A 27,184-nucleotide genomic window follows, 5' to 3' on the forward strand; every position below is an offset into this window, starting at 1 on the left:
TTTGTCATCTTGAGCCATCTGGTCACACACTTTCTGCCTTCTCTGGAATTCTTCAGCCACCTGGCTATAGAGGGGGAGAAACATCTTTCTTGCAATCGTGTGTCAAAACCGCTTTATGCTTAAATGATAAGCTCTGTTACTTCAATTTTTGCTTTAGTTAGTGGACGTGCTGAGATCACAGAAGCGCTCACAGAAATATCTGGCTGCTTCTTACCCTTTTGGACTTATTAAGTCCTGCAGCAGCTAGTTCCACAGATTATGTGTCAGTTGAGAATGGAAGAGGGTCAGTGTTTGAACATTCTTTGCTTAAACATATTTATTCCTACTTTCTCTATTGTACAGGTGAGCGTAGATGGGAGTATCTAGACCGCTCTGTTTGTAGCTCCCATGTTAAATGCATTTGCATCTGGGACTTACAGCACAGACAGCTATTTCCATTCCTTACAGTTATATGCAGTCATGTTTTCTGCACACTTACATGAGCTCATTGCTTTGTTTAGGGATGCTGTTGGCCATCTTGGAAAAGTGTGGTGCCATCCCCAAAATCCACTCTGCCAATGTGTCTGTGGGTGAAGGCACAGTAGCTGCTGGGTATCAGGACTTCATCATTTGCGTGGAGATGTTCTTTGCAGCCATCGCCCTGCGCCATGCCTTCACATACAAGGTGTATGTGGACAAGAGACTTGATGCCCAAGGTAGGAAATATGCCAGTGCAAATGGCATGTCTATTTGGTAGCGAGACTGGGTGGAGACTGGTTCCTCTGGCAGCCGCCACACTGATATGACTCCCAACCTGAATGCTTGGAAAACATCACATCCCCTCCTCTGTGGTGTCTGAACAGATTCATTGTGCAATGGCTCTGCAGGGCAGAAACCTTGCCTGAATTGCGTTGTTCCCTTTTCAGTTCCCCTGTATGCCACCCACGGCAGTTTGTTGCAGACCTGAGGGCTGCAAGAAGTTGCGTCCTTTTGGTAGAGTGGGTTTGTCCTTCTTCCTGTCTCCTCAAAGGGGAACTCCATTGCTCCAGATTGTGCAACAGACTGAAGGCAGGAGGGACAGGGCCTGAAACAGGCTCTGTTTTGAATCTGGCTCAGGAAGATGAGGCTGTGCTTTGGCAATATGTTTGTCTTGGAGGAGGAGGATCTTCCTGTAACGACTTTGTGAGGGCTGGGTTGTTAGAAGCCTTATTCTGGGGAAGAGAGAGGTGGATGTTATCTCTGGGGAAAGGGGGTTCTTGTGCCCAGTCTATGCAAGTACATTCAGTGTTCTCCAAATAAAGGGGTTCCTTCCTGCTGGACTCTGTGCTGAGGCGTGGGAAGACAGCAGCCCTTGGGCAGTGTTCACGTAGATGATCCCTCCATCCCAGCCAGCCCCAGAGGTTTGGGAAGGACAGTGGCTGCAGCTGGGGGAGATGAGATTTGTGAGTGATGACAGGGTAAACTGCTGGCCGGTACAGTGGGCGATGTTTTGATGGAGGGTCTTGTTCAGTTCTTGTTATTTCCTCTCTCTTTCTCTCTTTCGTTCTCTGTCTCTCTCTCTCTCCTCTCCCTTTTATCTCTCCCTTGCTTTGGCCACTGGTCCCTGATGCAGCTGTTCCATCATATGGGCCATACGGTAGGTACAGCATGATCTGTGTGTTTGTCTCCGTTGGTTTTTAACTGGGATGCTGTTCTGTCCTGATTCTCAGCCCACCTACTGCCTGCTCTGTCCCTTGTTCCCCCTTCCTTGTAGGTCTGTAACTCGACTGCCTCACACAGCTGCTTTAGGGTTGTCTGGATCATAAGTTGTAAAACAGCCCCGTGGGCAGTGGCATAACACCTCGCTTTAGAGCGTTTCTATCAGGACTGTGTGAATCTCTCTCCAAAGAGTTGCACAGGCTCTCAAAGGAGCTGGTTTGAGCTCTCACCCCAGCTTCCCTTCACTTTCATAATTGCCACAGATGATCAGCGTGCTTTGGTCATTTGGGGAGCTCATCCCCAGGACTGAGCAGAACCAGAAGTCCACGCTGGAAATGGGACCTAGAAGCCATGAGAAATGGCAGCTCCTAGAAGGACGCGTAGCCTTCCTCTGTGCTCAATCTCCAACTGTTGCTTCCTTCACGGTGTCACTGTGACACCCTCCACCTATGGGGTGGTTCTGCCTCTAGTACTGCCTGTTCCCCTCCTTCCCCTCCTTTGCACTGCTTTCCACTTTTATGACCTCATTCCTGCGGGCACTGATAGCGCCTATCAGTCTAATTTCCAGTGAGTGGGAATAGAAAATTCCATTTCTCCTATATTTTTAGAATTTCCTTGGTTTTTGTCTTCTGAAACCCTTTACAGGAGCACCTCCCTACCTGATTGTCTTCGTTTGCACACCCAAGCCAGCACAGGTAGTGTGTAGTGGAAGTTGTCACTGTGGGTGTGTCCCATTCTCATGGCATGTTCCCCATTTGGTGCTGAGGTGGATTCACTTGGCTAGCAGTGGCTGGATTTAGGAGCACTACTGGTAAAACTTGACACCATTTGCGTGGCATTTCCTCAGCAGCTGCTTAAGGAAGTCTGTAAAGTACCTTCTGCAGGATCTAGGAGTGCATGTTCCCTGTTCTCCTTACTTTCTTGTTAAGGGGTGTGGGGGAAGGCAGCAGTATTCTTCACTTGTCCCTCCCCATCTTACCCCAACAGGTCGCTGTGCTCCCATGAAGAGCATCTCCAGCAGCCTCAAGGAGACCATGAACCCCCATGACATTGTCCAAGATGCAATTCACAACTTCTCCCCAGCCTACCAGCAGTACACCCAGCAGTCAACGCTGGAGCATGGTCCACCCTGGCGCAACGGCAGTCACGTTATCTCACGCTCCCACAGCTGCTCGGGTGCCCGTGACAACGAGAAGACCCTCTTGCTGAGTTCTGACGATGAATTCTAGGAGGGGAAGCTGCCAGCACAGGCTGTCATTTTCCTTCTTTTGTTGTTTTTATTTTTTTTTTAATTTATTGAAGCAGAAACATGCAAGTCATATCACTTCCTAGAGAGCGCAGATTGCAGAAGTGGGCACTTCCCATTAGCTTTTGTGGGTACGGACATGATGAGCAGTACAGAGGTAGGGGAATGGCCAGGACTCCATTCTCAAGCCCATTCCTTACAGCAGCAATCGACTGGAATTAATTGAAGCAAGCTCTAGGGTTTGGGGCTCTGGCCTCCCATACCTGCCCAGCTTGGTGTGGAGCGTGACTGGCCAGAGCCCAGAGTTGTGGCCAAAAATGTTTTTGGTTTGGTGTTGTTTTGTTTTATTTTTATTTTTTTTTTTCCAACTGGACAATGTGACTGCTTTGTATTCCTCTTCCTGAATGGTTGATGTAGGCACAGTTTTCTCCCCCAGCTCCCTGGTACTAACATCTCTGTGATCCTTGGGAAATGGGATTAGGATGCAGCGATAAGCATTCCTGAGGACCAGACCAGAGACTGGTCTCTCTATAGCCATTGCCTTGAATACTTAGTAAGGAACATCTGCCCTCACCCTCCTAAGCACCTGATTGTGCAGTCCTGTGCTTGAGCCAGTGAGGGGAAAAAGGACAGGACTTTCTTCCTGTTCCTCCAGTCCCTGCATCTCCCTTGCTGCCCATCAAAGCAGATGCTTGTCGAAGCTCAGCAGGGATGGAATTGCTGTCTCGCAAGGGCGGGGTTTTCTAATCACCAGGTGTCCAAGCTTCCCACCTCCCCTGCGTTCCTGTGGCAAGAAGCCTCCCTGGAGCATGTCTCCTGCTAACAAGACTGAGGACTGGCCACGATAGGTGGTGGAAGTTTGTAGAGCTTTCATCCCTCTTTGGGAAAGGAAGATGTGTAAACACTAAAATGTTTTTTTTTCTTCTTGTTTCTTGTCCCCCGCCAACATAGCTGCCCCTCTTAAAGGTGTGGATTGGACCAGGTAGCTGCCAGAGCAGGTCCTGGTCTCTTGCAGGTAGCGCTCCCCATCCTTGTCATCACTGACTTGCCCTGTGAGCTGCACAAGTTTTGCCCTTAGGCTGGAGTATTCAGGAAGAGATGTTGCACACTCCTCCTTTGCTTTTTATCTCCATAGCTGTTCCGGGCCAAACTGGAATAGACTTGAAACCTGACATGACCTAGCTGGTTAAAATTGTCCCTCTTAGTTTCCCAGGTAGCAGTTGCTGCTGCACACTTCACAGGCCCTGCAGCAAATGCAATGCTATCAAGGGTGGAGTCAGCATCCACGGGAGTGGAAAAAGAAGCTTCCCCTTGCTTTTGTAGGGTTTTGAATTGGCCCCTAGGAATTTAGTGGAGCCAAAATAAAAATGATCCCTCTCTAGATCTAACCAGGGACCAGGAAATACCTCTTGCTTGCTTAAAATTGTCTAGGGGAGGAGGGGGGAGCACACTCAAGTGCCATAGATCAGATGCCCCTACCCCCAAGCAGGACACAAAATGCAGAGACTGGAGCAAGCCGCTGCGTTCTTGGCTGTAGTTTCTCTGTTCCTCTCCCGCTTGATGCCTACCCTGCCATCAGCAGACCTGCGCATTTCCAGATTGCCCCTCGCTGCTCTGCTGGGAGAACTGGGGCCTGGTTTACTGCCTGGAGTTTACCTTTCCTCTTGTATCCTAATCTATGTGCTTGCTCATTTGCTTTCTCAGAAGCGACTGTGAGTGAAGAGCACCTCATTTCCTCAGCACCCCTGCCAGAAGCTGGTGGTCAGGAACAGGGGGAAAAGGGCTTGAAGAGAGGTGGGTTTGCTCCCTGCTATGAAGATAAGTTGGGGGAAGATGTAAGGACAGCGTCTTCTTCCGTACTCGCCGCTCTGAGGGAGCTGGAGGCAGGGTCAGTGGATCCAGCAGCTTCTCTGCTGCTGGATTTCCCCATTTGCACACATCCTGCGATGCCACGCAGTTAGTTACTGCTTTTCCCAAATCTGTCGCTGCTTAAATGGACATGCAAACGCTATCTGCCAGGCTTTGTGTGGGCTTGGTGTAAAACTCTTCCTTTTCCTCATGCCATAAGCCGCCTGGAAAGCAGGGCTGAAGACTGAATGGGCTTTCCTTCCATCTTCCATGGCTTTGATTAATAGTCCTTTAGTGTGAGGTTTTTAAACTTCCCCTCTGTCTTAGGAAAGGGGGGCATGGGACATGATCCCTTCTTCCCCTTTCCTTGCATTTGCAGGCCTTGTGTCCCAGTGTCACTTAATTGGTGACTGTCCCCAATCTTTGTTGGGTGGCCGAGATCTGAAATCTCTGGGATTGCCCCGCTGAAGATGATCCAGGCTTGGGGAAGCATTTTTTTTTTTTTTTAAAATTCTTTTGAAATGTATGCTGCATATATATATATATGCTGTGCAGAGGATCTGGATATTCTCGAAGCTTCCTGTACGTAGTGGTTTAAAGTGTAACCCTTTTGCACTAGCTGCCTTTGGAGAAGCCTGGTGAAGAACTAGCACCCAAACAACAGCCAGCTGCCATGCGTTATAATTTTATAGACATATATGTTTTTTAACACCACACAAAATAATCTCTGAGCTTCCTGCTCTCCTTCGCGACAGGCAAGTGCCAGAGCAAGGACTGGCTCTGAAGCTGCTCTGGCTTGGAGGAACAAATATAAGACCCAGAGCTTGAGACCAAGGAGGCCGAGGCGTCTGTGGTCTTGCAGGTCTGCTCGCGGTAGCCCAGGGCCCCAGTAAACATGTTGGTTCCAGGAGTAGGCCCTTGGAGCTGCTCTCCCTCACCTGCTTCCCCTCTCCTTCCTTCCTTTTTGTTTACCATGTAACATACCCATGGGATTTGTTTATTATTTTTCCATATAGAGTAGTTCTTTGTATATAAATGACTGAAAAAAAAATGTATGATAAATAAGACAGAGTCACCTAGTTTTGTACCTATCGTGTTTAACTGATGTGAGCTCAGCGACAAGCCGCTCTCTCTATTTTGGTCTTTGTGACGTTATACTCTGCAGAAATGAGCAAATATGATGACAAATAAAAATATAGAGATAATATAGATTGTACTTAGGCTGCCTCTGCGTGGTGCTGTCTGGGTGACTTCTCTGAACTGATTTTGAGTTTTTGCTCGTTACAGGGGCCGAGGCTTAGTGGGTCAGTGTGTCTTGTCCTCCTAGTCATCTTCTCGAGAGGAAAGCTTCCTGCTGTCTGTGTGTATGCAGGAGCTGATGGAGAAGCGGGGCTACAGCAGCCTGGGGCAAAGATCGCTGATGGCCCAAGGCAGAAGCGAAACCCCTTTGTCAAATACCTTGAGTAGAGATGAGTCCTGATCTTGGGTGCTGGTACAAAACACTTGCGGGAGAAAGGGGGCTGCTTTCTCTGACACAGGCCCCAGCAAACAGCAGCTCCGGGCTTTTCTTCCATGAGTGGTGGTGGGGCTGGGGCGGTTTGCAGTAGCAAGAGGGAACATGAGTGTAAAACCCAGAACCCCGATGTGAGTGCTGCAAGCTCCTGGGAGGCTGGGGCCAGGCCCACCTGGATGTCGGGGAACACGCTCGTTACTTCCACCTCGGCTGCGAGGAAGCGTGGCTTTTCCCCATGGGGAGGAGGTTGGGCTTCATCTCCGGATAAGGTGCCTGCCACGTTTCCTTCCCCTTCTCCTGCCACCCACGGATGTGAGCTCCCTGCTTCTCTCCTCGCTGTTCCTGCATCAGGCAGCGAGGTCACTCGGCAGGGAAGTTTTTGGGTAGAGCTGCCCTGATTGCACCAGCCTCTCCTCCCACACCAGGTCCGAGGGCAGCCTGCAGGGAATTTTTCTAGCAAAAAGCATTATCTTTCCTAGGAAAAGCTGATCCAGCACAGCCAAACTGCTCCTGAAAGCAAGCACTTTGCAGGGTGATGTTCAGCATTAAGCTTGCTTACTGAGCCCTTTTCTTCCAGAGACTATGAATCTGTGTTCTAAAAAGTCATGAGCCCCCAATCCCATCTTTTTGGGGCACCTTCTTGAACCTGTCCTGCAGCAAAACTAGAGGGGGCTAGAAAACCTGGTCTCACTGAAACACAGCTCTACCCTGAAGTTCAAGAATGACCAAACACACGCTCACTGTGGAAAAAAAAAAGAACTTGCTTTATTTGTAAAGTCTACAAAATACAGAGGAGTCAGGTAAGACACATACCGTAAGTCAGAAAATAAATAAGTATTTTTTTGCTCTATATAAGTATAAGATAAAATGTGATTTGCATATATAAAATATAAAGTACAGCTCTGTACCAACATCCTGGCTGTGCCGAGAGGCGGAATGGCAAAGAGGACGTGAAAATAACTTATATTCGTGCAATAAATAAACCCAAGAGGAGTCGGGGTGGGGGGACGCTAACCACAGTGCCCCCTCCACGAGCAACGGGCACCTCTCTCCAGGGAGGGGTGGAGGCTGCAGCCGAGGGTGGCTGGCATGGCGAGACCCAGGCAGGGGCAGAAAGCAGGGGGATCATTGACAGCAGCAGATGCCAAGAGGGGTCTGCCTCCTGTAGCCTCCCCCGTGCTGCCTGTATTTAGCAAACCCAACTCTTCTCCAGCGTTTCAGCCTGCTGAAGAGCCGGTTGTCTCACATGGGTGTCCAAGCTGGAGGAAAAACAGAGGGAGGAGCCTACCTGCCTGCCAGGCAGCTCCCAGGAGCAGGGATGCTCTCCACCCCTGCTTCCCACCTCCTGCACCTCCACCCCTCTCTCTGCCTCCACAGCTCTGGCTCTCGGGGGCCAGGAGGACCTTTCCGTGGGCTTTGTAGGCCGGGGAGCGCTTGGTGGGGCCGTACAATCTGGCCCGTGCAGAGCAAAACAGTGTTTATCTCTGCTCCAGCTGCCTCCGCTTCCTTCCTGCCGGTGCCGCTGTGTTTCAGAGACACCCGGCCGGCCAGGCTGAGCGTCCCGTAGGCAGGAAGAGGCGTGAAGGACGTGCGTGATGGAGAAAGATAAAACAGCACCACTGCTTCTTGCATACGACAGCCTGGGCTGACCTGCCCACGTCCCCCAGCTCTCCCCTGCCCGAGGGTCCCTCCTCCGTCACCGTCACCTCTGGGCTGCCACAGCGCTCTCCCATCCCGCTCACCCTTACCAGGCACCAACCTGCAGCCACTTTCTCTCCCCCTCTGACCTGCCACTTTCCCTTGCCATCTCCATCCCCAGAGGCTCCAGCCACACTGCCGCCTCCCGCCTCGCTCCAGCCACGGTCCAAGTTGCAGGGCCAATGCCAACCTACTCTCCATCATATCCCTTCTGCCCCTCGCTGCAAAACCTCTCTCCCTGGCATATGCTCCTGGGAGCGCCTGGGCCGCACTCAGCTCTCCTGCGCCCTCACCCCCACAAAAAAAAAAAGAGGCACCTGGTGTTTTCCTGCCAGCTTGGAGCCGTGGGATGCTTCCCCGCTGCTGCCTGTGCGGGCTCGCCCTCTCCTGCCTGCACCCCCCCAGGGTGAGGGGCGCCTGGCCAAGGGGGCTGCAGCAGGGGACGGGGCTGGGTCAAAAGGGAGGGGGCTGCGGGGCTTCAGGGGCCACCAGTGGGGTCCTGTCCTCCGCCCCAGCACCCACGCTGCGGCAGCTCTCCCTGCACGGAGGAGCTGGAGGTCAAGGGATGGGAGGAGGAGGATTTCAGGCACAGGTCCCAGTGGGAAGGAGGTCAGGAAGGGTACGGGAGGGGATTTGTGGGGGAAGGTGCCCCGGGGAGGCTGTGCCTGGCCGGGGGACAGAGGCCGACACTAGGAATAGGCGGCCTGGTTGGTGCCGGACTTGACAATGGTGATGACGCTGGCAGTGGCCACCTTGGCGGGGGGCCCATGGGCAGCCACGGTGCGGGCAAAGCCCTGCAGGGCCTCATACTTGCCACGCAGGGTGTCGAGCTCCAGGCGCATGGCGGCGTTTTCCCGGGCCAGCTTGTCCACCTCCCATTCCAGCTCCATCTTCTGCTTCTGCAGCTCTTCCTTCTGGCAGACGCGCTTCACCCGGCAGCTGGCGGCGTAACCCCTGTTCTTGAGTGTCCGCCGGCGCTGCTTCAGCCTCGCCACCTCCTCCTTGGAGAGGCCCCGCAGATGGTGGTTGAGCTCCCGCACCGACAGCCCCATCAGCTCCTCATCTGACAGCAGCGGCGTGTTCTCCCCCAGCTCCCGCTTCACCTGCCGGAGAGAGGGGCGGTTGCCTGAGACCCCCCGAAACCAGACCCCTGCCACCCCAACCGCCCAGTCCCACCGGCGCTCACCTTCAGGGCCTTGCTGGAGAGCCCGTCCGCAGCCATCCTTGCCTCACGCTGGCCCTGCCAGGAGAAAAGCTGGTTACTGCCTGCCCGTGCCCATCGCCCCGGCACAGAGGGCCCCCTGCCCGGTGCCCACGTCCCCCCGCCGGCTGCGTGACTCATCCCTGCTCCTTTAAAGAAAAGTACGTAGTAATAATAATAGTAATAACGACTGCAAAAAATAGTAACAACAGGGGAAGGCTGGACCTCCCATCCCTCCTTCATCCCACCCCGCAGTGGTGGGGATGCTGCTCTGCCCAGGGGACCAAAAACGCCCCAGCCCGGCTGCCGAGGCTTCCCCCCGGGGAGGAAACCCGGGCGAGATCCGCCCGGGGCCGAAAGGAAAGTAAAACCGGCAGCGGCAGCCGCCCCGCGGGATGGGACGGGACGAGACGGGACGGGACGGGACGGCGGCGCAGCCGCCCCGCCGGGGGCCCGCAGCCTCCGGGGGCGACGGGTCGGGGTCGGGCCCGCGGCCACGCGGCGTGGGCGGCCGAGAAGTGGCCTCCCCGTGATTCAGCAGCCCGGGGGGAGGGCGGAACGTCACCGAAGCGGCGCCGGTCCCATCGCCGGTGGCCGGTCCCCCCCTCCCCGTCTCTGGGTTAAGAGAGGGCCGGGAGCCCGGGCTGCGGCCGAGCGGGGAGCCCCGCCTCGGGGAGCCCCCTCCCCGTTAGCAGAGCCCCGGGAGGGGCGGCCGGGCCAGGGCCGGGCGCGCCCCGCGGGGAGGCGAGGGGCTGGAGGGGGGCGGCGGGGAAGGTGGAGCCGGGGCGGCTGGAAGCTGATGCAATCCGGGCCGGGGAGCCGTCGCCGGGGCCGGGGGAGCGGCGGCGGCTCCCTGCGGGGGGCGGCGGCCGGGAGTCGGGAGGGAAGCGCGGACGGCCCCGGGCGGGGACCCCCCCGCCGCCGGTCCCGGACCCCGCCGCCGCCCCCCTCTCCCGGCGGGGGGAGAAGCCGGAGCGGAGGGGGCGCCCCGGGAGGGAGGGAAGGGGACGGGGTCCCGGTGTCCCCCCGCCGCCGGTGCTTACCGGGAGGCTGCGCTGGTCCCCGCGGGGCCGCTGCCGGGTCGGGCCGTCGGGCGGCGCCTCCAGCCCTGCTCCCCGCGATTACTCACCCGCGGATTCTTTTCATTCATAAAAACACAGTCATGCGGTGACGTCACCCACGGCCCGCCCCTCGCCGCCACCGCCGCCGCGCGGGCCGGCCCCTGCTCTTAAAGCCGCCGCTGCCCTTAAAGCGCCCGGGGTGACACCCCCGCCTCGCACGCTGCCAGAGTGTTAAACGCACCGGGGTACGAACGCAGCCACTCTCCAAAACCGCTGTTTTTTCCCCAGATTTTGGGGTGACGCACGCCCAGGCAACGGCCACGCCCGGGTGCCGCGCACCCCTACCCAACCCCAGCGGAATGGGCCGCTGCCGCTTTAAGAGGAGCGCCCCCCGCCCCTCACAAAGATGCCGCCTCCCGCCTTTCCGCCCTCCTCCGGGATGGCGGCGGGCGTGACGCAGCGGCGCTGGCCGCGCTCCCCCGCCCTCGTCGCCCCTCCCCGGGCGCGGCGCCGCTGATTGGCCCGCCCCGGCGGGGGGCGGTGCGGCGATTGGCGGGCGGGCGGCGAAGCGGGCCGGGGGCGCCGCGCGGGGGCCGCTGGGAGCCCGTCCTGCTTCGCGGGCGCCGCCGCACCCCGGGCGCCGGGCTTGGCCCTGCCAGGCCGCGGGTCCGCCCCCAGCCCCGCTCCCCGCCGCCAAGCCCGGGCAGGCGGCAGGGCGCCGGGGCCGGCCGCGGAGGGGGGGTATTTCCCGCCGAGGCGGTGGAGTGAGGCTGGCGAGAGGGAGGCCGGGGGTGGGCGGCCGCCGTGAGGCGCTGAGGAGAAGCGGGCGCTCTTCCCGGAGGAGCCAGGAACGAAACCGCCGGCGCCGGGCTTTCCTCCCGTGCGGTGTGTCACCCCGGCGCCTTTCGGTTCTGCTTTCCTGGCGCGGGGTCGCGAAGTTCGGGGAAGGGCAAGGGCCGGGCCGGGCCGGGCCGGGCGGAGCCTGTGGCCGGGTTTCCCTCAGGGCGCGGTGGGGGAGAAGCCGCCTGAGGCTCCGGAGAGATGCAGTTCTTTGGCCGGCTGGTGAATACCATCAACAGCGTCACCCAGATATTCACGAACCCATACCGGGTGAAGGAGGTGCCGGCTGCGGAGTATGCCGCTCACGCCTGCCTGCGGGAGGAAGGCAGGGTGGCCCTGTATAAGAACAGCCTCGCTCGCTCGTGGGATTGCCTGCTGGTGAATCCCCAGAGCCCGCAGGTCGCTTTCCGGTAAGTGACGGACCTTTAGCAATCGCTACTCAAGCGAAAAAAGCTAAAGACCCGAAATCTCCGATCTCAGGACCTCAGAGCTTGGCGGCTGTGGGCGTGGGGCGAAGTGTTTGGTCAGCAGGTGGGCTCGTGAGGAGTGGGAGGCCCTTGCGTGTGCTGGTGCAGGAGCTGTCATCAGAACATGCCTCTGTGAGAACAGGGCAGGACAGAGTCCAAACATTGTAAAAACAGGCAACTGTGAAATAGGTACTCGGGTCAGGACACCCACAGGTACATGCCCTTCCACTCGTACCAGTTACTGCTTGAACATCTGGAGCACAGGATGCTTCAGCCCAAAAGTTAATGTTCCTCAGGAAGGGGAGATGCTCTCTGCTAACGAAGTAGGCTCCCTTCTTCCCCTGGAATGAGCATGACACCAGATGAGGAGAAATGGGAAGGTCCCCAGCACTAATGTTTGGAGAAGAGCCGTTTCTCTCAGATACATGGGGTGGAGGTTGTTTCTTTGAGCAGGACCAACACCGTGTTTGCCTTTCTTCCAGGCTCTTCCAGCTTGACAATGAAGCAGATGCCCTGGTGCGTTTTGAGCAGTACGCCAGGCAGCTGCGCCCTTTCTACGAGAGCTCGCGCCAGCCGTTGTCCCTGGAGGATCTCCAGCAGCTCAGTGACTGCTTCCGCAACCACCCCAGCTGGTCCTTGGCACACATCGCAGTGGAGATCGGCCATCGTGAGAACTTCCGGCACAACCACGTTCTGAGGCAAGAGGTCGGAGGGGTCTCCGGTGGGCCTGGTGCTGGGAACGAGCTCAGGAGGGCAGGCTGTGCCGGATTAGGGTATCCCGGCTTGATGTACCGAAGCGAAGGGGGCTGCTTCTTGGAGGAGCTTAACACCTGTGGTTGCTGCAGAGGTCAAGTTTAAAAGTGTCTTGCCTGAATGACAGATGTGGTAGCAAAGGGGTCCGATGGTCACTGTGTAAGCTTATTGGCGGGCTTTCAACCTGCTGCTGCGGACGTTAAAGCCTGGAGTTCTGGTGTTTGAGCTAAAGGATTTAAGTGTTTTGCTGGAGGCACTAGTTAGATTCTTGTTGAGCTGCTTTTTGGAGGGGGTTGTGTCTGACTTTGTAAATCACGAGAGAGGAGGTACAGTAGGACTGTCTTTCTGGAAATGGTTTTTGGTCACGAGCCCTTGCTTTCTTTCCATGTGGAAGTTCATTGAGGATAGGGGAGGCTAGTGAGGAGTTAGGGGACTGGGGGACTAATGGCAGCACCCCTGCCAGGTTGCTGACTGTAACCTGACTCCTGCCTTCCTTTGGGCAGGGGGAGCTACTCCTATATTGGGGGCAGAGGAAGGAGCAGCGTGTCAGGGAGAGGGTCCATGGGAGGGCTGCTTGGCAGCCCTTCCCTGTGCTCCTTCCCTGGCAAGAGGGCCAGGCTTTCATGAAGCTGGTTCGCCAGCTGGGCCTGTCACAGGCGTGGAAGGTACCTTCGTATCAGCTCCCAGGGCGGCTGCATGTCCTCGTCTTCGTAGCCCTTCCTTGGTCTCACGTTGACTCATCTCTTGCAGCTGCGTGAACAGCACGGACAGCGAGGATGGCTGCACCCCGCTGCACCTGGCGTGCCGCAAAGGAGACATGGAGTGCCTGCTGGAGTTGCTGGAGTGCCACGCGCGGGTGGACATTACTGACAGGAACGGGGAGACCGTTTTCCACTATGCTGTGCGAGGGAACAGCCCCCAGATCATTGAGGTGGGAGTGATTTCAAAGCTGGGGGAGACTGGGACTAGAATGGGTCCTTGCTATGCTGTGAGGAGGGAGACAGGAAAATAGCTGCAGGCAGGGGAGGAGAAGGTCAGTTCCCTCTGCTGCAGCACTGAGTTAATGCTTGAGGCTGATTTCGGTCTCTTTCTTCCCCCTTTACTGGTGCTGTTTCCCGTAAGCAGGCTCCAGATTCCACCCTGCAGTGGAACAAGGATATTAAGCAAGTTTCCTCAGAAAGTGTCCTTCGTTGGTATTTGCATCAGGCCTTCATCCTGCCTTTCCCCAGGCCCTTGGCTGCCCCTTCTCCGTCTCCTCTGAGCAGGGTATTTGGTTCTGGGCAGAGCGCTCCTGTGGGGGAGTGTGTGTTTAGGCTGCCGTGGGGGAGCGTGTGTTGCTCATAGACTGAAGGACAGTTTGGAGCCGCCCTGGGCTCTCCTGAGCTGCAGAACCTGTGGTTTGAACTGAGTGGCCTTGCACGCGATCAGAGCCTCGAGGCAGAGACAGTCTGAAGCCAGAGGCGTTGTCGATTGCTGAGAAGTGCTGGGCAGAGTGACAGGGTTCGTAAGGGTGTGGGTGGCCTTCCACATTGGTTCCTTGGGTCTATCAGCTCCCCAGCACCCAGTGCGAGACCGGCTCTCCCCTACGGCTGCACCCCGCACATTTGCCCAATACCTCTGTTGTGACAGCTCTCCCTCTGCCCACCAGACTGTGCTGGGGTTTCGTAACGCGTGGTGGATGACAATCGGGGCTTGCTGTGCTGTGGAGCAGGGCAGTTAAGACCTTTGTATTAAAAAGATATCCTCTTCCTTTATTTCTCTGATGGCAGCCACTTGGCTTGTTGTTACAGACACACTTCCAGGTCTGATCTGTCTCCTGTTTGTTTCTTTTCTCTCTTGATTCCTTGCTAAATCAGATAAAAGACACTCTAAATTCCTGCTTCTCTTGTGTGCATCAGGGCTTGCAGGGATTCCCCAGAATGGCAGTGGAATATTTTTGTGTAACAAACCAGTCAGCAGGTAACAGGTCTAAAATTTATGGGAAGAATAGAGAAATTCCTTCAAATGTATCCCCACATGTATAGTTTAAACGGAATCCTGTTTGTATCTGAAAGCAACAGTGGCGTTGCAGGGGAGGTTGAGCTCTGGCCCGCTGACTGGCCGTGGTAACTGATGGGGCTGCAGCAGGAGAGGAAACTACTGGTTTCAGTTAGTGCTCTCGTTCGGTTGGGCTGAGCTTGGCTCTCGCAGTGGGAGATGGTGGGAGTCTGCTGGGCTGTGTTCTTCAAGGTGGTGCAAGCCCTGAGGGGTGTTTCAGAAGCACCCGGGCCAGAGGAAGAGGGCACAGAGAGCAGTGATAAACCCTTTAGGGAGAGAAAGCAAGGAGCACTTCCATAGCTACTGTGTTGGAAGCAGGGGTGGAGAGGACAGGCTGCAGCACCGTGAGGAACCCAGTGCTCCAGAGTCTGTCCTCGGAGCTCAGGAAGAGAGACCGTGCTCTTCCATGTCTGTCTATTTATTTATCTATTGTCTCCTCTTCCCAGCTCCTGGGCAGTACCCCAACTGCTGGCTTGGACCACCTGAGCCACGAAGGGCTGACCGCTCTGCATCTCGCTTGTCAGCTGGGCAAAGAGGACATGGTCAGGTCTCTGCTGAAATGCCGCGCCAGCTGCAGCGTCATGGGGACGCTGGGCTACCCCATCCACACAGCGCTGAAGTTCTCCCAGAAGGGGTAAGTAACCGCTTGGGCTGCCGGAACAGGGCTCTTCTTCCAGTCTGGGGACCTGTCTGCTTGCTCGGGGTTGTCCCAAGACTGGACCCCCTTCAGGGCAGTGCTTAGTAGGAAGATGTCCTGTGCTGTCCTCTGCTGCATCACCAAGTTGGCAAAAGAACAGAGAAGTGGTGGTATGGAAAAGAAAAGCTTTCAGAAAAAATGTTTTTCCCTGAATTTATATATATTATTTAGTATCAGACTTCCTGAGAAAGACACAGATTTTTAAAAAAATGTTTGTGAAATACTTTTTCTCAGAATGAGCTGTGAGAAGATGATTTACTGATGCTTAAATAGTATTGCTAATTGCTGCACCTCTGTCTTTGAGTGCTCTGATCCTAATAAGCTTTCATTTCAAAGCCTAGTTATTCCTGTCTCCTGTGGGCCAAAGGTACTCTTGACTCTTAATAACACACTCTGGAACTGAATCAAAAGACACATGATGTTTACTTCCCATTGTTTTCCCCAGAGAAATGTGATTCTCTTTGTATGTACTTTATAATACTTAATTTTCATAGAGTGTCCGAGCTCTACAAATTGGGCTCTCAAGTCAACACGAGCTGCTGCTAGCTATTTTTCAGCATTTTGAAAAGTGCTTTCCAACATTAGAGACATATTCATAAGCCAAAAATGTGCTTAGGTCCCTTAGTTTGCAGTGGGGCTCGATCTCTTGTACACGGTTTATTTGGTGGTGCTTCAGGGTGGAGAGCGTATGCTTGTTTCGTAAGTCTACCTACCCACGCTTTCTAGGCACTAGATACTAGTCTATTCACAATAGGTGTGATTTTTCACTCATAGGAAAGTACACAGATTCTTAATTTCAGCAAGTATTTAACTATTTCAGTTTTATCCCCACGTTTCCAGAGAGAGAGAGGGAGAAGAGAAGAATTTCCCCTCAGGTCTTGAGGGGAAATGACATATTCCTCTATTGGAGAAGCACCCAGATGTTGCTCCACAACTTGGAATTGGGAAGGGATTCTCCTGCTTCCTCCGAACGCTGTGCTGCTTGTATGCTTCCTGTTGCGCCCTTCCTTTCTAAAAAGAGCAAAATAAAACTGCAGCTGAGGAACTTGCAGGTGTTGCAGAGAGCCTGCTGCTGCTGAAGGGTTTCCTGAAAGGCTCTGGGCAGGAGGCAGGTGCTGATGTGAGTGGAGGTCTTGAGTCAAGACAGCAGCCACCCATCCCTTCATCTCATTGTCTTTGCCAGCTGTGCCCAGGCCATCCTCGAGGTGGATGCCAGCCAGGTTCGCTCCAAGGATCCGCGCTATGAAGCCACTCCGCTGCACTGGGCAAAGAAGGCGGAGGTAAATGGAGCTAATCCGTGGCGAGGGCCTGTGCTACTACCCAACACTCCGCTAATTCCCCCTGTTGCTGACCTCTCCCTTTCCTGGGTGCATGTGCAGAGCCCTGGGAGTGTCGGAGCCCAGCCAGCAGCCCGGTGTTTGATTCTCTTTGCCCTGTGCTGATCAGTGCTGTTTGCCAAAGGGGATGGAGTAGTGGAGCCTTGCAGTGAAACAAACGGGTGGGCTCATCCCTAGTATGTCATCCTTGGCTGTGAAACTGCCAGCTTGTCCCTTTTCCCTTTTTGCTGGGGAAATTGCAGCAGTGTCCCTGTTTCCCCTGGGGGAAGCTGTCTTCTCATTACTGACAGTTTCACAGAAGGAACCAGACTGATGCTTTGAAAACTGCAGGGAGAGTGGGAGGTAGGCACAGAGTGGCGGCATGTGGGTTGTGGTCCATCTTCTGCCAGGGATGGGCAGATCAGTAGTGTGCTATGCCGTGCTGGAGTGAATGGTGGTTGTTGCAAGCAGAGGACATTCCTATGGCAGGACTGTTTTCCCTTCTGCAGCATCACATCCCTCTCAGAAATGTCCTGTGGAGTTTCAGAGCAGACATACATCTGCTTGGCTTATAAAGAGAAGATCAAAAAGCAAACTTTTTTCCTCCAGTCTGCAAGGATTCTGGCCTGAGTAGGAACTGTTGTTTCTCCATTGCTCTCAGCCAGTTGCTACACTTGCATGTAAGTCCCAAAACATCCAGAAGCTCTAGCCAGATTGTGAAACCACCAGCTAGTTCTGTGGTAAAAGGCAGAGAAACCCCATCTCCAGTGCTTGGAACAATGCAGCTGGCATCTGCCAGCCAGCCGTGTCCAGGCTAAGGGTCCTGCCTCTTCCCCTGCTTTGCTTTCCATGAGACCTGGATCGTTTGAGCGCCCAGGCGGTTGTCCTCACGATCGATTTCTCTCTTCTTGACCTGGCACTTGCACGCTTGGGCACAGATGGCACGGCTGCTACTTGAGTACGGCTCTGAGGTGAATTTGACCAGCCGGACGGCTGACATGGCTCTACACATTGCGGTCAAGAGGGGACGCTTTGACTGCGCCATGCTGCTGCTGACACATGGGGCCCACACCAATGCCAGGGGTCAGGATGGCAACACACCACTGCACCTGGCCATGAAGGTGAGTTTTCTGCAGAGGCTGCTGGGAAGGAGAGAGAGGATTTTCTTGAAGGGTTGAGGCAGGGACAGACTCCTTTGAAATTCTCGCTGTTGTCTTTCATGGGATCACCCCTTGTGGGTGCTTTGGCTAATGAAGAGAGGAGGGAGGGAATGAGAGATGATGTAGCCAAGGGGAGCGTGGCTCTTGACTGAGCTTTCTTTTGTCCCCTAGCATGACCACCTGGATATGATCAAAGCGATCATTGTGTTTGGAGGAGATGTTGAGATCCCCAATGATTTCGGGGAGACACCAGGGCTATTGGCAGCCAGGAGCAGCAAAGGTGAGGGAGCATGTCAGCAGCTTTACAGGGTGAACCGGCATCCCGTCTCCCCTTGGTGGCCAAAACAGTGTCTTGGGGAGAGGTGAAAACATGCCAGGCATGGGTGATGCTTCTCCAACATGCTTTCCCAGCTTCTAGTTGCTCACAGGGTAGGCACTTCCTGAGCTAGCGGCATAGGCTTTGTATTAATAGTCCTTGATGAATTTCTCTTCTATGAGACAGAGATGCAAGAGGAAAAGCTGGCACGCACTCCACCTCTTTCAAGCCACGATGTCAGGCACTGCAGGCTCACAACGGGATGACGCAGTGCTGCTGAACTGCCCAGGCGTAAGCAGACACGGGTGGTTCTTTGGTGGCAAGAAGTGTGTGTGGCACACACCCTTGAAGCTGGACAGCATTGGGTACCCCTGCTGTGCACAAGTCCTACTGCCTGGTGTTGGGGAGAGATACCCGGGACATGCTTCCCCCTTCCCCGGGTCATCCCAGAGGTTTTGTGAGGGTCAAGGCTGCTGTGAATCTGGCAGAGCCCCCCCTCCAGTGTGTGCGTGCACTGATTCTCTTTCTGATCTGTGACTCCCCCTTCATCACCTAAGGTGCGAACCGGAAAGTGCTCTTAGACCTGCTGCAAACTGTAGGGACCGAACGCTGCCACCCACCCAATCCCGACTCCCCAAGCCTGGCACCATCTGCCGCCTCCTCCTTCCTGGAAGGCCAACCTTCCTCACGGAGCAGCTTCAGCAGCTTAGGTAAAGCCTCCCCTGGCCCTCCCTCGCTCTCCTCCCTTCTTGCTTCGCAGTGCTGTCTCAGATCTCTTCTTCAGATGGGCCATGCTCTGGGAACTGTCTCCTAGCTCTCAGTTTCTGGTGTCCTCATTCAGCTGTTGCAGGATCCTGTCTCTTTTCTTTGTTTTTCCTGTGTATGTACTCTAAACTCTTGTGCCCTAAACTTTTGTTTCATAGACATGACACAATGCAGCTCTGTAAAAAGGAAAGGGAAGACTGATTCCCTCACCAGGCTGGAAGAGGTGTAGGACTTAGTTGCCTGCATGCACTTTAGCCATTGGGTCATGTACAGAAGGGGAGGTACTTGCTGGTCGGCCTTGAGGACCTCCCAGTGTCATGCTGGGCACAAGAAAATTAGAAGCATCACTCATTCAGATCCTGGAGACCAGGAGCTGGGAGAGGGAAGGGATGAAGCCCAAGGATAAGCGACCCTGGTCACAGGGTTTATGTTACGCATAGGAAAAGCCTACCTTAGGCCATATGACTGTGTCGTAGCTTGTGCTCTGTACTGCCCAGACTGTGTGAATAAGCCCGTGGGTCTATTCTAGGTGCCGGGCTTTACTCCTCTGGGGAGCTCTGGAGCTCAGGCAGAGGCAGCAGGAGGGGTTATGGAGTGGGCAGTGTGTGAATTGGCTTGGAGCGAGGCTCTGACCCTCGTGAGAGGGGCATGCAGGCAGATAACAGCTGCTTGTGGTCCGCTTCCCCTCTCGGGGCTAGAGGATAACACCCTGCCCCTGCCTCAGGCCCCAGAGTGCGTCTGTATCACCACAAGTCTCACTGGTTGGTGACACCAGGACTTTCTTCTCGCCACGGCCTCGTGAAGGCGACTCCCCCAGTTTCAGCGCTGATGCAGTGACAGAGCCAAAGCCCTTTTTCGTCCTGGACTCTGGCCCTTGAAGAAACTACTCACCACATTCATTGTCATCCACAGCCGCCTTCTGGCCTGGACTCTGGCAGGAGTATTTAATGTCTCCCCCTGTTCTTTCTTTCTTTTGGTTTCGCAGGCTGGCTTCTCACCTAGGCTGGATTGGTGCCCTGCACCCGGGTTGGCCTGGGTGTACAGCAGCTGAGGGGTAATGACAAGCCACCCTGTCCCCACAGCTCTCCTGCCTAGGTTACCTAGCAGGAGTAGATTTAGATTTTATTTTATGGCTTGCAGTAAACCGCGTAGTGGGCACGCTGCTAGGCTCTGCCTTCTCTCTCGCCTACTGTGCTCATCATCTGCTTCTACAAATACTTCGTCTTTGCCAGTGCATCTCCAGCTGCCTGTTCTAAAGGACGGGGTTTCTCCTCTTTGGTGTGGAGTTTAATCTGGGGAGGGTATCTGGTGGCTATGGGTAAGATGGCTTGTGTCTCCTGCAGGGAGCTTTATTTGATTGGGAAGGGAGTTGGATGTTCTCTGTGTGATTGTGGTGGAAATGATTTACCGCAGGGGTGGGAGGTTTGGGTACCCTGACCAAGTTTTCTGGGGACAGAGAGAAAGTAGGAAGAATAATTGAAGGTTTTCTAATTGATTAAGTATAATTTGGTTGACTAACATCTCTGAGGTGTGTATCAGAGGGTTCAGGTAGCAAAGTGGTCTCTAATTTTTTTTTTTTCCTTTTGCATGTTCATGGCCCTCCAGGGTACAAGGACCTTCTGTATGTTTCTGCAACACTTGGACAGTTGTTGAAGGCACTAGATATGGTGGACTCGCCCAGTGAGGGTAGAAGAAAGTAAGTGAGGAACAGCTTCTGTCTGGGCTCCCATGCAACTTGAAGGTGAAAGCCGTGTGTGTGAATGCCTCCCCATCCACACCTGTGGGTGTGGCATCCTCAGAGCTGACATTATTTAGTGTCCGTTGATGTTGCAGTTTTTGCCAGAAACCCCCCTGCTCCCTGTTGTGATAAATCTCAGTTCCCGTAAACGACCGTCGCCTGTTCCTGCCTGCAGCCCTGGAGCTGCAGTGGAGCCCAAACTAGCAGGTGAAACCCCTGCTCTGTCCCTCTCCTCTGCTGCTGGGCGCCAAAGCTGTTTTGGCTTTGTGATTTCCCCATCTCCACGTGCTGCCCTGACATTCACCCAGCTCCTTTGCCAGGCTGTGCACTGCCTTGGCAGTGCCCACACCTCACCTTGCATGGAGCAGAGGGAGGGTTGGCACTGAAGTGCTGCTAGCAGGAACTTAGAGCTGTCCGATTTTTATTTATGAGGCAATATCTATCACTGCATAATAAGGGACTTGGGTGCATTTTCAGCCTGTGAATGTCTCTCTGGTGTAGAGGTTAGAGATGGCTAAAAGAGCAAGTGGTGTTGCACCAGCTCTGACGAGGCTTATCTGGCCGTGTTCAGTCTTACTTGTGTCTGAGGAAGCACCGTTGGATATATTTGTTCACTGACCACACTGTCCACAGCAGTGTTCTTGTTAATGACCTAGTTTCCTATGCCCAGGGCTGCTTTCCCACGTGGTGCGCTGTGATTTGTAAGCTGTCCCACAGCTCCCAGTCATCTGTATCTCTCTGTCTCCAGTCACGACCGCCTCCTGTGCCTGGATGGAGGCGGCATCCGGGGCCTGGTGCTCATCCAGCTCCTCCTGGCTATTGAAAAGGCTGCAGGCCGTCCCATTCGTGAGATTTTTGACTGGATCGCAGGGACCAGCACCGGGGGGATCTTGGCCTTGGCTATTGTACACGGTGAGGACGGTGCAAATAACAGGCCCCTTCTCGCTCCTGTGGGCTTGAGCGTTCCTCTGTGGGGAGCGGATGCAGGGTGGGAGCTGCTTCTCTGAGTCCCGACTGAGATTTGTTGTCCCTGCCAAAGGAGGGAAGGGGTGTCCGTTAATGATGGAAAGCCTAAACCTGACTTTGTGCTCGATTCTCACGGCAGCTGGTCTTGAGCAGCTTTCTGGGTTTTGGGAAGCATGTGGTGGCAGAGTGCAGTGTTCTGTTCTTCCTGCTCTCTCCACGGGGATTTCACAACAAGGTGATTGGCACTTTCTGGTAGTGGGAAACTATGCTCCGAGCTTGCCCTTCCTCTTTAATCCTTCCCAGCCATGCTGCTGAGGTCTGAGCAGATGACAGGCAGCCTGGGAAGGGGATGGGATTGGGAGTGACGCATTCCATCTCCCGCTGGTCCTGGAAAGTCCCAGCTCTGATATGCTGTTTGTTCTGCCTGCCCTTCCTCCCACCCCCTGCTTCTACTGACGCTGTTGCCTGTCTCAGGGAAGTCCATGGACTACATGCGCTGCCTGTACTTCCGCATGAAGGACATGGTGTTCCGGGGGTCTCGGCCCTACGAGTCGGAGCCCCTGGATGAGTTCTTGAAGAAGGAATTTGGGGAAAACACCAAAATGACAGATGTCCAAAAACCCAAGTAAGTCCTGCCTGGGGCTGCGCTGGTTGATGCTCTGCTGTGTGTGCTCTAGACCCCTCTCAGCAGAGATGCTCAGCTTCTCCTTAGAGCAGATCTGAAGGAGTGTGATGTGCAGACTATTGAAGCCATAAGTATGGGTTTTTTTCCATTTTACTCTTATTCTGTCATGTCCTCTCCCCCAGGGTTATGGTGACAGGGACGTTGTGCGACCGGCAGCCAGCTGAGCTCCACCTTTTCCGGAATTACCCCGTACCAGAAACAAAAACCTCCACTGAATACAAGACAAGCGCATCTTTCAAACCACTCACTCAGCCAGAAGGTAAATGCTAGCACACAGCAGTCCAGCTGGTTGGCAGGGGAGGGGGCTGTCCCTCAGAGACAGAAGATCTCCTCTTCTTCCTCCCATTGCTCTGAAAATTGGGGTGTCCCAGCAATGGCTCATCCCTGATCTTGACTTGTAGCTTGGTCCTAGTGATGGTTCCCTTTTCTCCTCTCTCCTCCTACCTTGGCTTCTCTTGTACCAGGAACAGGGGCTGGCTAGTGAGGTTCATGAGGAAGGGGTGTACTAGAGGAGTCCTGTGTACAGTCAGTACCTTTCCCTGGGCTCTCAGGAGCAGATTAACATGAAAAAGCTGTGTAACTGAAGCACGCAGCCCCCTCCAGCTTGCTTCTTTCTTTGTCTAGCAAACATAACTGGTTCACCATCAAAATAGCGGCAATGAAGCTGGTAGACAGTCAATTTGACCCAGGATACGTAAAAAGTGGTGAGAACATCTTTTAAAGCCCCCCAGAATAATCCTATGCATCCAAGCGGAGGGCCTACTGTTGGAAGAAAGAGGCACAACTATCTAGGGCAGGGTCTTCTGGGATTGCAAGCCCTCCTGCTTTGTGTTGGTGAAGGCGGGGTGCTTCTTCCATGCAGGAAAGTTGCTGCAAGAGGCTGTACGCTTTCTCTCCCTCCAGACCAACTTGTATGGCGTGCTGCCCGCTGCAGCGGTGCGGCTCCCACTTATTTCCGGCCGATAGGCCGCTTTCTGGATGGCGGGCTGCTAGCCAACAATCCAACCCTCGATGCCATGGCAGAGATCCACGAGTACAACAAGACGCTGATCAAGAAGGTGAGGGAAATCCTGGCCCTGTCTGGTAACTGGGGCTTTATTGGCTCCGCTGAGCCTCCCTTGAAGGGGAGGAGGGTTTGGGAATGGATGCCTCTCTAGTGGATAAACAAGTTAGCAGTGTAGCACCCTAGATGGGAGTGTATGGAGGGGGATGTGTGTTGGGAATGGTGCCTGAGAGGTGAAATGCCTCTTCTGACAAGGGTGTGAGACAGGGAGGCAGCCCCGTCAGCCTATCCTTGCTACTTTGAGCAAGGATGATTCAGCTGATGGTTGTGTGTGGCCCTTGACACAGCTCTGCAGGGCCTTTGTCTGCCCAAAAATAAAGGGAGAAGACAATGGTAGGGCACTCTGCAAGGCTGAAGAATGAATGCCTTCTGTGGTGTGGCAGGTTCCTCAGAAAGATGACCTAGCTACTGGCAGCTACTGCTCCCTCTAGCTGAAAGGGGAGGTGTGTTGCCAAAATGACTGAAAGAGTTGGACTGTTTCATAGTCATCTGGTCCTAGGACTCATCTTTGGGGTGATCCCATGGGTTTGGGTGCAGCCAGGGGCGTAAGGGACAGAACAGTGCAACTGTTGAAGTCATGTGGATTATACCTGTCTCACCGGGCAGTACTAAAGGGGGGGGATGGGGGAGAGAAGAGGCAACTGAGCCTTTTGCCTTAGCTTTCAGAGCTTCCCCTAGACTGCTGTGAAGGACATGATCCACCTTAATTGTTGGTCCTTGCAAACAAATCTTTTGTTTGTCCACAGGGTCAGAGGCAGAAAGTAAGAAAATTGGGGTTGGTGGTCTCCCTGGGGACAGGGAAGCCTCCGCAGGTCCCAGTGAGCTCTGTGGATGTTTTCCGCCCCTCCAACCCTTGGGAGCTGGCGAAGACCGTCTTTGGGGCCAGGGAGCTTGGCAAGATGGTGGTGGATTGTGTGAGTACTGGGAGGAGGGGATGGGGAAAAACCCCTGGGGCTGCTTGCAGGGAGGGAGCAAAGGTCTTCAGCTTCTTCCTTTTGGAAGAAAACCGTATTTCCTTGGAACTGCTCCGACTACAGCCAGTTCAAGGAATGGATGCAGTGGGTAACCGAAGAATTGCGGGAGCACAGCAGGTCTGAAGCCCTGTCTGCCTGTTCCGGGTTTCAAGTGCCAAGGGAGGTGCAGTTCCTGCAGCTGTAAGGAGCTAAGGTGTGGGAGAGAGGAGGGCAGGATGGTGGTGAGTGACCCCTAGGAACATTTGCAGGTGTGAGTTTGTGGTTTCTTTCCAGGGAGCATTGATGATCATCTGAGCAATGTGGACCAAAAAAATCATGCCTCAGAAAACAGCAATTAATTTTTCTTTAGAAAAGCTTGGTTATCCCCACTGGGGAAATTAGGAAACGCTAGAGAAGTGGGAGTATCACTAATAGAAAGCAATAGTTCAGAGCTGTGGTTAGAAGAGTGTAATAGGCATATGTTCTTGGATGCTTCAGAAAGAAGCTCATTAAATGTTGTACATGAAAACACTCCAAATGAATGAAAGCCAGAAAGATCATAACTGAGGTTTTGACTATAATCTTAATTCTGTCACTTTATGTCCTCTTGGCTTCCTCAAGCCAGAAAATACCCGGAGAGGTCCCTTTGCTTCCCCTGTCTTTTATTTCGGTGCTCCCAGGGAAGCTGTCCCAGGAGAGCCCAGAAAACCTGCAGTAATCACAGGCTCTACTGGTACTGGGCTTGGACAGAAATGGATAGAGATGAAATCCCAAGGAGGCTGTGACTCGGATCATCCTGGGGATTTCTTTAAGGGAATCCACTCGGTACTGTGATGGATGGAGGATCTGTAGGATGGAATTCCTTGTGTCCCAAGGATCCAGGAGCACTCTTCTTATGTTAAAAAACAAACAAACAAAAAGTCACCCCAGTCTCGGTGGTGAACGTTGCCATTCAGAATGCACTTGTTCCTGGTTTTCCCTCTCCCTCTGTGGCTTGTGCACGTTCGGCTTGGTGCCAGGGGAGCCTCTTGCAGGCAGGGGGAGAGCAGTGTGACAGTCGGGCTCTAACTGTGGGCCTGTTTCTCCTGCAGTGCACTGACGCAGATGGCCCAGCTGTGGATCGTGCCAGGGCCTGGTGCGAGATGATGGATGTCCCGTATTTCCGGTAGGAGCTTCCTTTCCTCCCTCTGCACAGACCTATTTTTAGCCTTCTCACTTCAGACCTGGCTGTGGCATGCATCATCCCAAATCGTGTCCCCTCCAGCGGCATGCCTGCTCAGACCTGTCCCCCTGCCCCCTTTCTTTGTGTCTCGGTGACGTATCGGAGGATGCCACGGCCCACTCTATGAGCTGATGCACCGAGCGCGCCTTGTCTGGGGTCGGGTAGCGGGGGCTCGGGGGACTCTGTCTAGCAGGGTCCTTAGGGGACGTGCATCCTGCCCTATTCCACCACGCACAGCGTGTTTTGAGGCTTGTGCCTTAGGTGGTGCAGTTGCTGAACTGAGTCTCGGCCTTGAGCGTGGTTGTGCCTTGAAGGAGGGGGAAGGCCTCCGCTCTGCAAGCCTGCTAGATAAGGGGAAGCGAATGCCGAGGATGGCGGGAGTCACTTCGCACAAGTCCTGCGCTTGGCACATTTGCTGCCTTGTCGCGCTCGTGTTTGTGCCCAGCTGGTGATGCTGTCTTGCCGTACGCAGGCTCAGCCCTCAGCTGCACACAGAGGTGATGTTGGACGAGGTGAACGATGCCGTGCTGGTGAACGCTCTCTGGGACACCCAGCTTTACATCTACCAGCAGCGGGAGCAGTTTGAGCAGCTGGTGCAACATCTCTGCCGATGACTGACCTGGAGGTTCCTGTTCCGCATCCCCATAGCAAGGAGCAGCAGACACTGAAATGGCTCGGATTTGCCCTTGAACCAAGATATTGAGGTGGGGGAGGGACTACTACTACTAATAATGAGGAATTAATGATATTTAATAGACGGCAGCGCACATACACATGTATTCCAGGACACACCCATGTATTCCCTGACGGCTGTGAAATGCTGACAGTTATCTTTGTACTGTAGCCCCGTCTCTGCTGCTGTGCTCGGTTTTGCTGCCCTGCTCTCTGACCATACAACCCTTCTCAGGAGCCAGAGCCCCCACCTACCTGTCTTGAGCTGTAGCAGCTGGAGTCTGTCTCTTGCCTGTGCAGCACCTCCACTGACAAAGCACCATGCACCTTCCCACATCGCAGAATGGGCCAAGGCCAGATGAAGCTTCAGGGATTACTTGGCCCACTGGGGCCAAGGTGTTTCGGAGTGTACGGTATGGGGAAAAGGGATTATTAACACACATGGTTTGAAGTGGAACAGAAACGCTGCAACTTTCTGCAGTAGATACGATGGAGAATGTTGTGACTGGCCTTGGGAGAAGGGGGAACCTTTCCTGAGTCAGTTGTCTTCTGTAGCACCTTCCCCTTTCCCCTCCGAGATGGGCTGGCAATGCAGGTACTGACCGTGCCCAGGGTGGGAGCAGACCCCACCCTGAGACTGTTTTGTGCCACCTGCCTTGCTCAAGGGCTGAGGTGTGAAAGCCTGTCTTAACTCGCAGCAAGCTCAAGATGAGGGACAATAGCCTTGGCTTGGTAGAGAGATCATTTCTCTTTATTCTTAATGTGGAATTGAAATGCTCTGAGATCATTCCCACCAAAGAAGCTGACCCTGTGACAATTTGGATTTACTTTTCTTACTGCTGGAAATTCCATTGTGAATGCTATAATACTCAATGTTTCTGCGGTCAATTTTCATATTTATAAATAATTTATATATCTATTTGGAGGCATTTTGAGGAGTAACCTGAAAAACTGAATTCTTAGTAATTTGCTTTTGACTGGATGGACTGCTGTTGTGAACAGTGCTTCTATGCCAAGCTAACCTGCCCTGAAATAAAGAGAGGTTTGCATTTAGTTCCACTGTCATGCAGTCCATGGTTGTCTTGTCTTTCTCTCTCCATCCTACAAAGTCCCAGAGGGGTTCTGAGCTTGCAGCCTCTGAATTTCTTACAGGTAGAAAATGAGGAATTGAGCCGCTTGAGACACGGGGTTATACCTGAAGAGGTGAATGGCCTGTCCCTGCAGCCAGCCCTGGGAGCACGAGTGTGGTGTGAGGGGCTGGCTGTCCCACGAAGCACAACACCGCATGCT

At 54.1% G+C, this 27,184-nt stretch overlaps 3 protein-coding genes across 6 annotated transcripts in view; 2 read left to right on the top strand and 1 right to left on the bottom strand.

Annotated features, from left to right (window-relative positions):
* The window catches only part of TMEM184B (transmembrane protein 184B), a 30,713-nt gene extending 24,726 nt beyond the window's left edge, over positions 1–5,987 (top strand). Inside the window, exons 8-10 of one of the 2 annotated variants that reach the window (XM_087768119.1) lie at positions 501–695; positions 1,592–1,615; positions 2,665–5,987. In XM_087768119.1, coding sequence (XP_087624245.1) covers positions 501–695; positions 1,592–1,615; positions 2,665–2,906 — 461 coding nt within the window. In that variant the 3' untranslated portion in view covers positions 2,907–5,987. The remainder of the gene's footprint in view (positions 1–500; positions 696–1,591; positions 1,616–2,664) is intronic. The other variant, XM_087768118.1, reaches the window with a different exon arrangement.
* Positions 5,988–7,027: 1,040 nt separating this feature from the next.
* On the bottom strand, positions 7,028–10,375 carry MAFF (MAF bZIP transcription factor F). Its single transcript, XM_087768120.1, has 3 exons — positions 10,227–10,375; positions 9,169–9,222; positions 7,028–9,085 (listed from the first exon to the last, which is right to left on the bottom strand). Exons 2-3 carry the CDS (start codon positions 9,202–9,204, stop codon positions 8,672–8,674), a joined length of 450 nt encoding a protein of 149 aa, XP_087624246.1. The 5' UTR covers positions 9,205–9,222; positions 10,227–10,375; the 3' UTR covers positions 7,028–8,671.
* Positions 10,376–10,822: 447 nt separating this feature from the next.
* On the top strand, positions 10,823–27,181 carry PLA2G6 (phospholipase A2 group VI). Of its 3 annotated transcripts, XR_015707089.1 has the most exons (17): positions 10,823–11,494; positions 12,034–12,249; positions 13,055–13,235; positions 14,788–14,975; positions 16,222–16,318; positions 17,293–17,475; positions 17,686–17,794; positions 18,388–18,540; positions 20,201–20,291; positions 21,082–21,245; positions 21,774–21,924; positions 22,107–22,243; positions 22,888–23,042; positions 23,794–23,961; positions 25,092–25,165; positions 25,695–25,926; positions 27,047–27,181. XR_015707089.1 is itself a non-coding variant. In XM_009475199.2 (16 exons), exons 1-16 carry the CDS (start codon positions 11,286–11,288, stop codon positions 25,834–25,836), a joined length of 2,418 nt encoding a protein of 805 aa, XP_009473474.1. In that variant the 5' UTR covers positions 10,823–11,285; the 3' UTR covers positions 25,837–26,963. The 3 variants fall into 3 exon arrangements, 2 of the variants coding, with proteins under 2 accessions (XP_009473474.1, XP_087624241.1); XM_009475199.2 differs by lacking the exon at positions 27,047–27,181 and having other exon boundaries at positions 25,695–26,963; XM_087768115.1 differs by lacking the exons at positions 18,388–18,540; positions 27,047–27,181 and having other exon boundaries at positions 25,695–26,963.
* The last annotated feature ends 3 nt before the right edge of the window (positions 27,182–27,184 follow it).

The sequence above is a fragment of the Nipponia nippon genome, unplaced genomic scaffold, assembly GCF_047370975.1.
Source record: "Nipponia nippon isolate SJK-2023a ecotype South Korea unplaced genomic scaffold, ASM4737097v1 scaffold_3, whole genome shotgun sequence".
In the NCBI taxonomy this organism is placed as follows: domain Eukaryota; kingdom Metazoa; phylum Chordata; class Aves; order Pelecaniformes; family Threskiornithidae; genus Nipponia; species Nipponia nippon.